At 44.5% G+C, this 12,899-nt stretch overlaps 1 protein-coding gene across 1 annotated transcript in view; it reads right to left on the bottom strand.

Moving 5' to 3' along the window:
* The window catches only part of VAMP2 (vesicle associated membrane protein 2), a 120,964-nt gene that overhangs the window by 28,337 nt on the left and 79,728 nt on the right, over positions 1–12,899 (bottom strand). The window contains exons 2-3 of the mRNA XM_078669683.1: positions 10,397–10,511; positions 1,844–2,002 (exon numbers count right to left, since the gene is read on the bottom strand). Of these exons, the coding sequence (XP_078525809.1) occupies positions 1,844–2,002; positions 10,397–10,511 (274 nt within the window). The remainder of the gene's footprint in view (positions 1–1,843; positions 2,003–10,396; positions 10,512–12,899) is intronic.

The raw sequence follows: 12,899 nt of genomic DNA, 5'->3' as shown, positions 1-12,899 counted from the left end.
GCGGGTGTATGAGCAACGGATGGGACAGGAAGAGAGCTGGGGAGAGACCAACGGATGGGGCAGAAAGAGGGCGGGGTAAGAGCAACGGATGGGGCGGAAAGCGAGGTAGAGGGGGCAGTATGAGCAGTGGATGGGGCAGAAAGAGAGGCAGAGGGTGCAGTATGAGCAGTGGATGGGGCGGAAAGAGAGGCAGAGGGGGCAGTATGAGAAGTTTATGGGGCAGAACGAGAGGCCGAGGGGGCAGTATGAGCAGTGGATGGGGCAGGAAGAGAGGCAGAGGGGGCAGTATGAGCAGTGGATGGGGCAAAACGAGAGGCGGAGGGGGAAATATTAACAATGAATGGGGCAAAAAGAGAGGCGGGGATGTATGAGCAACGAATGGGGCAGAGAGCGAGGCAGAGTGGAGTATGAGGTAAGGAAAGGGTAGAAAGAGAGGAGGGGGAATATTAGCAAAGGATGGGCAGAAAAACAGAGGGGGAGTATGAACAACGGATGGGGCAGAAAGAGACTGAGTATGAACTTCGAGTGGGCAGAAAGAGAGGCAGAAGAGGTAAAAGGAACGGATGGGGCAGAACGAGAGGCATGGGGAGAGTGGGCAACTGATGAGGCAGAAGGAGGCAGAGGGGGTAGTTTGAGAATCGGGTGGGGCAGAGGGAGATGCAGAGGGGGCAGTGTGAGTAACGGATGGGAGGAAGAGGCGTGGGTGAGTAACGAATGGGAGAGAAAGAGAAGCAGCGAACATGAAGCACCTGAGCATGCGAGGCCGAAATAAAGTGCAACAGTCTGTGGAAATATTTATAAGATGCGCAAGAGGAATTATTATTGAAGGATGGGGGTAGGGACAACAAGCTCTTTGCATTGCTGTGGGGAGGGGGGAATGGGGGAGGAGAAATGCGACGACAAGGCCTGCCGGCCGTGAAAGTGAAAGCACGGCCGGCCGGCCGTGAAAGCCTTTGATGCCGCAGGGGGTGGAGCGGCACCAAGCTGGGGAACAGATGGCTGACGATTTGATGCTGTGCACGCGCATTTTAGGTCAATGCGCTTGCGCCTTGACCTAAAAGCACACGGGCACAGCATCAAATCGCCAGTTAGTTAAAGTCTGGTTAAAGCCCTATAGTCTCGCTTCCGCTCAATGCGCATGCGCATTGACAGGTCGCGAGACCTAAAAAGGAGGAGCGGTTAGCATGTATCGTTTTAGGTCGTGTGTCAGAGATAAGTAACCTGGGCACGGGGTTCACACACTGGTCTTAAACTAAGTGAGGCAGGGACACATACATACAGGGAGTGAAATCTGGGTGTTGAGATCAGAGTTGATGGGTGGATGAGGAGCCCGGAGAGTGACCAGAGACAGGATGGGTGGGCACAGAAAGGGGAGATCCAGACAAATGTGTTAGGCGTGAGAGTGGTGGTCAGGCACAAGTTGGTGGGAATCAAGAGAGGGACTCTGAAACAGGGCTAAAGGGACCGAGATAGATAATCTGGGGCAGTATCAATAGTCAAATAAGGTGGAGCTGAAGTACAGGGCAATTTAGATAAAAAAGAAAAGTTGAGGTGGAGAGCACTGATCAGGGAAGGAAAGAGGGACTCTGGAGCAGTATTTTTGGGATGGAAATAGGTTTCAAGAGACAAGACGGAGGGAGCAATACTAGAGAAGAGCGGGCATTATAGAAGGAGGTAGAAGGAGGAGTACAAGGACAGAGTGGGCACGGAGAGAGAGAGTACCAGTGTGGTTGGGGAGCAGGATAGAGGGGTGGGAATGTGGAAAAAGTGGTACTCGGGCAGAGGTGGGGAGGCCACAAGTAGAACTGGAAAGGCAGGTGTGGCAGAATAAAGATTAGCTCACCTTCAAGTTCTTCCACCAATATTTGCGCTTGAGCTTGGCTGCACTGGTCTCAAACTGGGAGGCTCCAGCTTGCAGAGCGTCCGCACGATCGTCCAGCTCCGAGAGCTTCTGATCCCGCTCCAAAACCTTGTCCACGTTCACTCTCATAATGTCCACCACCTGTGCAAGGAGAATGGGAGACCAAGGTCAATTACCTGAACCATATTTAAAAGTTTGCGCAGATGTAATTGCACACACTCACAAATGCAGTCTACAAAAGGCGCACCGCAGGAACTCAGAGAGGATGGAGACATAGTAAAAGTCAGTACTGGGCCACTGCCACAGCCCACCTTGGATCTACCAGGGTAGGTGAAGCTATGAAAGGGCTTATCTCCACTCAAACTATCCATTCGATGCCGAGAAAAAGGGTGACCCGTCTCACTGGTCAGTGTCTTAATACATGTCAAGAGATAGAGAGATGTGCTCTGTAAGGTTTTGTAAAAGCTTGTAATGAATGCAGACTGTTTTAAACTGCTGGCAACATACCCATTAAACCACCTCTAATATGCACTTCTATCTTATGGAATTTTACCTTGTGAAATCAGAGAACTTTACACAAGTATCACCTTCACATGCCCGTCATTGCGTATGTGAGGTAAGGCATGTATTGGAAGAAACAGTCTGTCAATCTGTGGATGGCAGTGAGGGGGCGGGTGCAATGTGCATACGCATTCAGATATCATAGGTCAACGCTGATATTCCATCTTTTTTCATGTCACATGTTCTGTCTGCATCTACAATTATACAGTGTCCTGTTAGTCAGTAGAATGTGGTGAGAGACAGCACAGGCCCCATCCTCTACAGACCGTAAATGATTACACTGTAACTTTAGTTGTAGAAACCAAGGTTAAAACGTTGTTTGATACTGTGATGAAGCACTACTTAAGCAACCAGTTACTTATGTTAGTAAGCAGCCTTTTTTCCATATCTTCATTAGTCCACAACTGTTATGTTTGTAATAAGTTCTTACTACATGTCTTGCCACAAACTCAACCACAGAGTTGTGGCCAGACAGCATGGACCGTGTCAGCTGGTGTGTCAAAGGGTGGGTAGTCGCCCATTGACGACTAATATCTTGCCTGTAGCGACAAGGAGCTGCAGGCCAGATGCCTAGAAGAGTTCGCCACACACTAGGCAGTCACTGCAGCCACAAGGAGGAGGTGGCAGACAAGGACCTGCAACCAGAATTTCGGTCATAATGAGGGGTTTAAGCATGCAAACATTTTGATGCTGCAGAAGATTCAAAGCAGAAGGCTAGTGGAGGCCTTTGGACTGCGGGAGGCCTACTTTACAAGTTATCTTAAGCTTCTGAGCAGGAACCTAGATAGCCGGTGGGGAGTATTTTGTGATTATCCATTTTTTAGTTTGTAACTAGGGCACAGAGTTTGTTCTTGTGGGGAAAAAAAACCTCCTTATTTTGTACGTTAGTGTAGTTGTGGGGTTAGGCAACAGTTTTGGGGTGGACGTTAACTGATACATTTGGTTTGTGCAAGAAAGGGAGGCCTAGGGGGGTCAGTTTGTCTTGGCTGCTACCTGCAAGTGTCACTTTGGGCCCTCTCGCTTTGTACTTTTTATTTATTTATTTTGAAAGTTTTATATAGCGCGAACAAGATCTTTGCAGATATCAGAGCGCTTTACAAGGGCATGGGGATAAAAATACAAAGTAATAAAGCGTATATACAAAGTAATATATGAGGTAATTAGGTACAAGGTGCTAGTTACAAAGGTGGGTCAAAGGACATGAGGTAGGTCACAGGTGAGGTAGTGTCGGTACACAGTGTATAGACAAACAATTGCGTCAATAGTATAAAGTGCAATAATAAGGAGCATATACTTGCTTAAGCGTGTTTAGAATATTTAGAGTTTAAAGGTGGGCACAGTTGAGGTGGGTGTGAGCAGGGTGTATAGTCCCACAAGTGCGACAGTAGTAGGGAAGTAAGGAACGTTGAGGTGGAGAGGGTAAAGTGTGCACAGTCAACCAGGTGCGTCAACAATAAACCATATACATAATGTACAAGGCGGATGCTGCACCCTTGGGTGTCCATACGCTTAGCAGTTGGGAAGGTTTCACCGGGTGGATGGCTCTCCGGTATGGCTGTGGAGTTTCACACTGGGCGGCCGGCTGGGATACAACAGTCAGCAGGAGTGGAGCAAACTGGATGGTGCTGGAGAGAAATCCCATGGTGGGATGCTCACGCACAAGTAGAGCATACTGGGTCCATTGCTTTTGTGGAAGGTCTTTAGTGTGACGCATGGATTGTGCCTGTGCACAGGAGAAGACTAAGAGGATCACAGACCCACTTTCACTCTGGCAACTGTCAAGATGAACAAAGACGATATCCTCTTCACTGGAAGACGGTGGTGCTTGGTAAAGGCAGCATTTACGCTGCCTTTATTGATTTGCGGGCAGCATTCGATCTGGTCCCCCGGTTCCAGCTATGGAATGTACTTGCCAAGATGGGCATGCCTCCGGAGATCCTGACTTTAGTGATGAGGCTCCATGAGTCCAATCATGCGAAGGTCCAATGGGGAGGCCAGGGCCAAGTCACGGCTGAATTCCCGGTAGAGCGTGGGGTGCGCCAAGGCTGTGCTATGGCCCCCACGCTCTTCTCTTTGTACATAAACGGGATAGTGGAACGAATGTTGCAGGAATGCATAGATGCCCCTACCCTGGGGGGGGGGGGGGCAAAAACCCCCATTTTACTTTTCGCAGATGACACGCTCATCATTTCCAAAACTCCAAGCGGTCTGCAGCGAGCCATGAATATTTTTGAGGTCTTTTGAGCCGACTACGGGTTGGAAGTTAATATTGCAAAAACGAAGCTTATGGCATTCAACCCGCATCGTGGTTTTAAAGGAAATTTTGATATGAATGGCCAAAAGGTGGATATGGTGTCGGATTTTCTCTATTTGGGCATCCATCTGGACAAGGGGATCAAATGGGGCAAACACATTGAATTGGCAGCATTAAAACTCCGCCAAAATGTGGGAGTAATATCTGTAGAGCACAGCAAATCCCTCACCAAACCCATCCAGCCAGCCCTTCGTCTGTATGAGGCAAAAGCCTTAGGCTCGGCATTGTATGGTGCAGAGATTTGGGGCTACGATAATTCAACACCATAAACACTGGTTGAAAACAAGTTTTTTCGTAATCTTGTGGGTCTCCCCAAAAGCACTCCGATGAGACCATTGCGGTATGACTTGGGGAGAAAAGCATTAGCCGACGTGGTCAGATTACGACCTCTTCTATATTGGCGGAGAATCTGGGTCACCCCGGAACTCGCTCAATATGCCCAGGGTTTTTTGGAGGTAATCAAATTGGACAAATTCCATAAGATAGTGTGGTTGAAGGAGTTGTGTAAAGCCCTGGGGGATATGGGGTTGAAGGGGCTGTGGGAAAACCCGGAGCTAGCTCACTTCCCATCGAAGAACAACTTAAAAGAAAAATATTGGGAAATGGTCGCCCATCGAAATTGGAATGCCACTGACCCTTCTACCATGGAGGGCCGTTTTCTGGAATTTAAGGCTTCACCCAGTTTTGAGCCATTTTGGGACTGTATCACAAAACCTAGGGACAGGAAGCTCTACTTCCAGTTCAGAGTGGGGTCTCTCCCAATAAGAGCACTAACTGGGAGATGGGTGGCTGGCAATTCTATTATGTGCCCGGATTGCAACAACGAAAAAGAGACTATTGCACATATTCTTTTTGTATGCAGGGCCTGCGTTAATCCAAGACGAGTTTGGCTCAAAGCAATGTGCAAGTTGTTAGGCACTAGGGATAGTAGGGTGGCATTAAGACTAATCTCCACCAGTAGCCTACCAGTTATCACATTCACTGTTGCAAAGTTCTTGGGCTGGATGTGGACCATCAGAAATGAATTTCTTTCCACTGAATGACATTTTGTCCTGGGTGATGTCTGAATTTTCATTTTGTACAACAATGTTTTTAACATACCAGTGTTTTATGTGTATTTTAAATTTATTTGATCAAAATGCTTTTTTATACTAATGATAAACCCTGTTTTTAATAGAACTGTCAAAGCGGTTACTGTAACTATGGAGCAGTAACAATGTCATGTCTGTATTTATGCTTTTATGAGTTTTTTTTACCTAGAATAAAGCTAAATTTGATATCCTCTGTCTGACCACAGGGACTTTATTCATCTTTCACTAGCAGTTTGTGTGGGAGACACCAGGAATAAGGCAGCTTTCTGTAGTGTTGGCTTTCTAGTTGTTTTACCTATGTCATCAAATGGAATGTTACCACACAGGATGACTGTTTGGAATGTTATGCTCTGATGCTAGAGTCAGTGGGGAGATGAGGATTGAGCTCCTGGTGACAGCTCCTGGTGGGGATTTACCTTGGAATTATTCTTACTATCTTGAACTACCACCTCATGTCAACTTAATTAATAAATACATGAACCTACGTGACCTGATCATCATTTACATTACTACATTGGCAACGTTTGGGAACAATTTTTCTTCATATTTACAAGCAACTGAAACAAAAACTTTCTTCAAACAAGGTAACCTTTTAAATTTCACTTTCTTCAAGCAACTTTTTAGCAAACTGGCACGTTAAAAATCCCCACCAGTGACCATTCCACTCTTTTGGTCGTCCTCCAACTAATCTGCCAGTCCCTGCTTTCTAAAATCTTAAGTTATCTACTGCTGCACCTGATTTAAAAACTGCTGCACCTGATTTAAAAGCTGCTGCACCTGATTTAAAAAAACTGGTTCACCTGATTGTAAAGTGACTGCACCTGATTTAATAGCTATGGCACCTGATTTATGAGCCTGCTTTATAAGGGTGTGATTTTAATTTGTCAACTGCTACACCTTAAAATAAGCCTGAGTTGCTTTTCTAAATTGCTGTTGATGAGGGTTGAGACTGCTTCTGATGTATTGACCAGCTGATTTATATGCCGGAAGTATATAACCTACTTTGCTGATGTCGAATGAAGAGCCTTTACTTTGTGTGCTGCTTCTCAGCTTTCGTTTCCTGACATCTGCCTCAATTCAATGATTTCAGCTTCAAGCTTTTCATTTTAAAATCCTGTAATCCTAACAAGCAGTTTTGAGCATCGTGAGCAGACGTTGACTGCCATCTACTGGCGGTTATTTTAAAGGCACCAGAGATATCCAAACTATCGACATCTTTTATTTGTAAACTGAAGCCTGTATTCGCTGCTACTTTCCAGCACACTTTTCATTAATAATAGCACTTAAAAATGGAAATATCTTCCTTCTCTTCGACACACGCATATTTGCTTCTGCTTATGATGAAGCATTGCCGTGTTTTGAACATTGGCTATCGGTGTTTGGGTTATTTCTATATTATGTCTTGCCTCCGTGTATATGCCCTTCATTGGCAGTTTAACCGCCTTCACCATATTTTACAATTCTACACGAGGGCATACAGAGCCACGCGCTCTTACCTTCTATGCTGCCTTTCATTCCTGATGACGCCTGCAACCTCCGTGTGGTTTCCAGCCTCTCCTATGACGTACCAACACTACAGTCTTAGGGGAGCGCAGACCCGTCTTGAGCCACCCGGCTTGCCGTCACCCTGCGTGCCTCCATTTTGTCTTGCACCACCGGACCTTCGTGAACTTCATTTATGCTGCCAACCACGTTATTAAGATATTGTCAATCTCCTCAATCTCAATTTTGGATTGCCTTAGCTGCACATTGTTATTCAAAGCAGGTATTGTTCTGTTGCATTTTCTTCTGTGTTTCATTAGTGCAACTTCAAAAACTTCAACGCTGCATGTTTTCGTTAACATGCACACCATGAGAGGTATTTATTTTGATAGCAAGTTCTATTTTAATTATATGCTTTATGGCAGTGCAACAACTTCAACGCCGGGCATGTTTTCGGTGACATGCACACCATTTATTTAGTTGGATTATGCAGGGTGCATCGTGAATTCCGTGTGGTTTCCAACCTGTTTTAATTTGGTTCAAGCGCAAGGACAACGGTGACAACTTTATTTATTTTAGTCTTATATTTTTCTACATTGACAACGGTGACCACTTTAATTATTTTAGTTAATTATTTTGTTCATTGCTTAATAATAACATGAATTATTGAGTATGTACAGTATATGTATACCTTTTACTATTTTAATGCTATTTTGATTATAGGTTGCAGCAGGTATGATTACTATGAATTACATTCTGAATATTAATGTATTTATGATACAACGCTGATTAATTTTATTGCTTAATTCTTTCATGATTATCTATCATTTACAGGATTTTTATGGTACCAGTAATTTTTGTTATGATAGTTACATTTTAATGACACATTCTTTGTGAAAATTTTCATTTCATGTTGCATGATGCAGTTATGATTGATATTATTTACTTAAGTAATTCAAACTTATGCATGCTTTATGAGTGGACACTATTTGTCTATGTACCGGTTTTAAATGATATTTTATGATGTCATTCTTTAAAAACAGTACTGTTTTCTGATGGTTATTCTAGAGCTCAATTGATATTATACTCTACCTTTTTGCGCAAAAGTTTTATTATTACTGAACATTTCCTGTGCGTAGACGTACGTCACATGGAATTTAGTTGTCATTCTATTAGTGATACTTAAGTTTTAATATTTTACATGTATTGCTTTTGTTTGATTGTTTATGCCAGATTTTCTTCACCTTTAAGGTGTAATTCATGATTGTCCAAACTGGCAATGTTGTTCTTTATTCGTGCTCCTGATTTTCACATTTCTGTTAATTTTGCTGGAGTCTCTTATTGTTTCTCCTGTTGAGCATATATATATATTTTTCTCTTTTTAATCAATCTTGAAGTGTTTCTACCTTTCACCCATTCGTTTATGGTTCACAATTTCTCCAATATGGCCAGTTGTTGAATTGTGTGCTCCTCTTAACGTTTGTGTTGGTTTTCACTCTTGTATAATCTTTCCTCTTTATTCCTTAGGGAGGAGATGTGTCTTGTGTTCCTATTCGCTCTTGTATGATCTTTTCTCTTTATTCTTTTAGGAAGGAGATGTGTCTTGTGTTCATTCTTCTAGTTTACTCCCGTTTCTTAATTCTTTCTTTTAGTCATCTCTAATCATAACTTCTCTTGATTCTTATATATTTGAATTTTCACCATTTATGTATTCTTATGTCAATTATTCTTATGATTGTGTTTGCCATGTCTACTCCCGTTTCTTCGTACCTCACGTTCACTTTTAAATAACCTATTCTACGTCCATTTCTATTTATCTTCTTTTTATCGGATTCGTACTTGTGATTGCTTTGTTCACATTTTAACTTTTGGTTGCAATTGCAAAATGTATAAAAGAAGAAGATATGTAGTGTTGGCTTTCTAGTTGTTTTACCTATGTCATCAAATAGAATGTTACCACACAGGATGACTGTTTGGAATGTTATGCTCTGATGCTAGAGTCAGTTGGGAGATGAGGATTGAGCGGACTGGTGACAGCTCCTGGTGGGGATTTACCTTGGAATTATTCTTACTATCTTGAACTACCACCTCATGTCAACTTAATTAATAAATACATCTTTCTACAAGAACCTACGTGACCTGATCATCATTTACATTACTACACTTTCCAAGCAAGGGTTCGTGCAAACTGGACAGTTGTAGGTTACTAGGAGCGACGGCGAAGCAGAAGGCATAGGCTGTCACTAGGACTTGGGGCCTGTCCATTAAGGAACCCAGCGGAGGTCAGGTGGGGGGGGTGTTGCTGGACTGTGTTATCTCTATGTGACGTGCTGACACTGTCGCATTGTTGTCACCTTTGAGGTGCATATGCCACTGCTTAAGTAATTTTGGGAGAGGTGTCTTAATGTTCAAAGTTGTTGTGGGCTGGTGCAACTAGGCCCAGTTTTGCGCATGTATGTTACAACATTGAGAGGTGCACTGTGTGCCTTTTATTTATTTACCCCGAGTTACCGGGGGCCAGAATAGAAGGGCAAGTAGGAAGTGTGCTGAGCGCCTCATGAGAGGGTTGTTGGCCCGGAGAATGGAATGATTCAAGACCGGAAAGGCGTCAGGCTTGTGTCCGCTCCATGTGTGCTTCTGAGAAGGCCCTGCGGGGTCTGCTCAAATACTGTTTTTCTTTCCACGTTGGAGTACCGGTGAGTAACTTGCACGGAAGGTGGGCATTCTGTTATTTATGACGCAGGATACATTGTGTACATTAGTTTTTTCTCTCCCGCGTTAGTTATTTATCCACCACAATGAGCCTGGAAGGACATTTGTTCTTTTTTTTGTTGCTATTCGGGCTTCCGAGGTACTGATGGAGCGGGTGCTCCCTCTGATCTCAGCATAATGTAAGTTTCTTCTGGGCAGTTGTCCCCTTACTTCTACTGAAGATTGGTTTCCATATAAAAACTACCATTGCACCCAATCCATGCACACTGCAGCCATGAAATCAAGATAATTCCCTCTGGGAAGAGGTATGCAAATGAAGATTCATAAAGTGGTTACAGCTTTGTCTTTTCCCCCCTCCCCAAAACCAGCACTCACCTCATCCACTTGGGCCTGAGTCTGCTGAAGTCGCCGGTTACTGGTCAGGTTGGGTGGAGGTGGCGGGGCACCGCCCTCTCCACCAGCAGCAGGGGGTCCAGAAGGTGGAGCAGACCTGGAGGGACAAACAGCAAGAGACACACATCAGTAAATTAAGGAGTTACAGGGCCCTGAGCGCTGGATTAGAACAGCAAGAACCAGGTGTGCGTGGAGTTGGAAGGGGCACAAAGCCTGTGAACAGATTTCAGGTCACAGGCGTGAGGAATGGGGCAAGGACTCCGGTCAAACAGGCATTAGTGGCTCAGTAAACAGACATAGGAAAACAGAAGGGAAGAAGGACATAGAGGGAAGAGTCCAAAGCCCGGGTAACAAGGACCCCATGAGAAAGATTATAAGACCCAGAGGTAAATCGTGAGGTGGCAAAGGGACAGACCCAGAGGAAATCATTGAATGCCCGGTGCACAGGGCTGCAGAAAGGGTCAGGACTCAGAGAAATGGGAAGGTCCAAAGAGAAAGCTTCCAGTATATGCAGCCTGTGTCTAAAGGAGGATTGAGACCCAGTATCCAGTCCATCAAGACCCAGAAGAAGCATCCAGGTCATGGCCAAGAGAAGTAACATTTATGGGAGAAACTGGTGAGACTGAGAGGCACAAGAGGAAAGGTTTCAGAAAAATGAGCACATGATGTATGAGGGACAGAAGAAAGAATCCTGCCATGTGGGTGGGTCAAAAATAGGACTTGTTCTAGGTTCCAGTCAGCGTGGGGCAAAAACAGGACTTGTTCTAGGTTCCAGTCAGCTTCCACAACATCAGAATACCAAGCCTCTATTGTAGGTCACTTGGAACAACCCACTGCACTGACGTAAGAGGTGTCTACCAATCATCAACAAGAAGCAGTGACCGAAATCCACCCATAATATAATCTCTTCTTGGCATCATATTCATGCACAGCACCAACCTGATGTCCATGTTCTTGAAGTGTGTGACTATTTTACACAGAGTGTGCCACAGTCAAACAGATTTTTGATGTAGGTGGGAAATCTTACATGCTTAATATGAAAATTAAATGTTTCATTCCAGGCCTCCAGATTACAGTACAAGGAGCATCCTGCCTAAAGCTGAACACTGCCAAGTTCGAAAAAGTAACCTTCAGGAAGAGCACATCACCGTTGCACCCCGGCATGGTGGTCAACAGAGCTAGAAGCGACAACCCACCTCACCACCCATACTAAGCATCTCGGGATCATCATGTACAGCAAACTAAACTTGACGGCAAAATTCAATGCAGTCACCACCTCATGCTTCCGTACCCTGAAGATGCTGTAGAAGATATTCAAATGCCTTTCAATCAGTACCTGGAAAATCAATCAGTACCTGGAAAATCATTGCGCACGCCCCCGTCACAAGCAAGCTGAACTACAGGACCAACAAAAACTCACTAGAAGGACACAGAATATTCAGAACTCGGCCGCCAGAATCACTCTCAACCTCCCATGCCTCAACTCACATTATACCTGAAGGAGCTCCACTGGCTCCCCATTCACAAGTGAGCATAATTCAAACTTTCACACATTTTCCAGACACCTCAGCTCATCCTGACTCCTACTTGCACACATTACAAACATACAGAAGCCAAGACCTGTGGTCAAGCCTTCTCCTACACCCCTCCCACTAGGCCTTACGTGTGACTACAAGCCAGGATACCCTCCTAGATGAAAGTGTGTTATACAAATTTGCATAACAACGTATGCATCTCAGATCAAAGAGCAACACATGTTTACAAAGCATGAAGCTGCTCCTGGACCAAACATTCAGTTGTACAACCTCTGCAGCCTGAATGACGAGTACAACTTGGAGCGGGTGGAGAGGGGGGGTGGGGAGGGGGGGGGCTTTCAGAATGCTACCTCAGCCTATCAACCTTTTGGAGTATAAAACAGTAGTACCATTTAATTGGGTAAAATTAACACGTTAACAGAGTACTGAACATTTAGCTACTGGTAGTTCACTAACTTAAATCGAGCTCTAATGCAGTCCTATAACTGCAAGTCCGTGGCAGAAATTACTCTTTAAAAAACAAAAGTTAGACACTATTCAAAATATGCAATTGTCATTACTACACGACAGACCACACACATGTACTGTGCCCTGTGTATATTCATATACTGAATGGAATATATCATTATGCTGGTTGCAATGCAAGGACGGCGGGCGGTCTTGTAAGTAAGTCTCTATGCTGCAAGGGGTGCTTTGTTCACCTGTATTGTTGTAACTTGCTGCTGTCTTTTGAAGCGGGCTCCATGTCTGTCCTTTATTTCCTGCATGCTTCACTGTCCAGACAATTTAACAACTCAAAATAATAAGATCACCACCAAAGAACTTTTAAGAAGAGCCACAGCCCACCACAGCTGGGTGTTTACCGCTGGAGAGTGTGAGACCTGGAAACAGGAAGAGCATTCAAGGTATCCGAAAAGCGAAATTTTCAGACTCCTCCGATGCTGGGATTT

The sequence above is a fragment of the Lissotriton helveticus genome, chromosome 12, assembly GCF_964261635.1.
Source record: "Lissotriton helveticus chromosome 12, aLisHel1.1, whole genome shotgun sequence".
Lineage (NCBI taxonomy): Eukaryota > Metazoa > Chordata > Amphibia > Caudata > Salamandridae > Lissotriton > Lissotriton helveticus.
The sequence above is the reverse complement of the archived record's forward strand: the minus strand, read 5'-3'. Positions and strand labels throughout refer to the sequence as shown.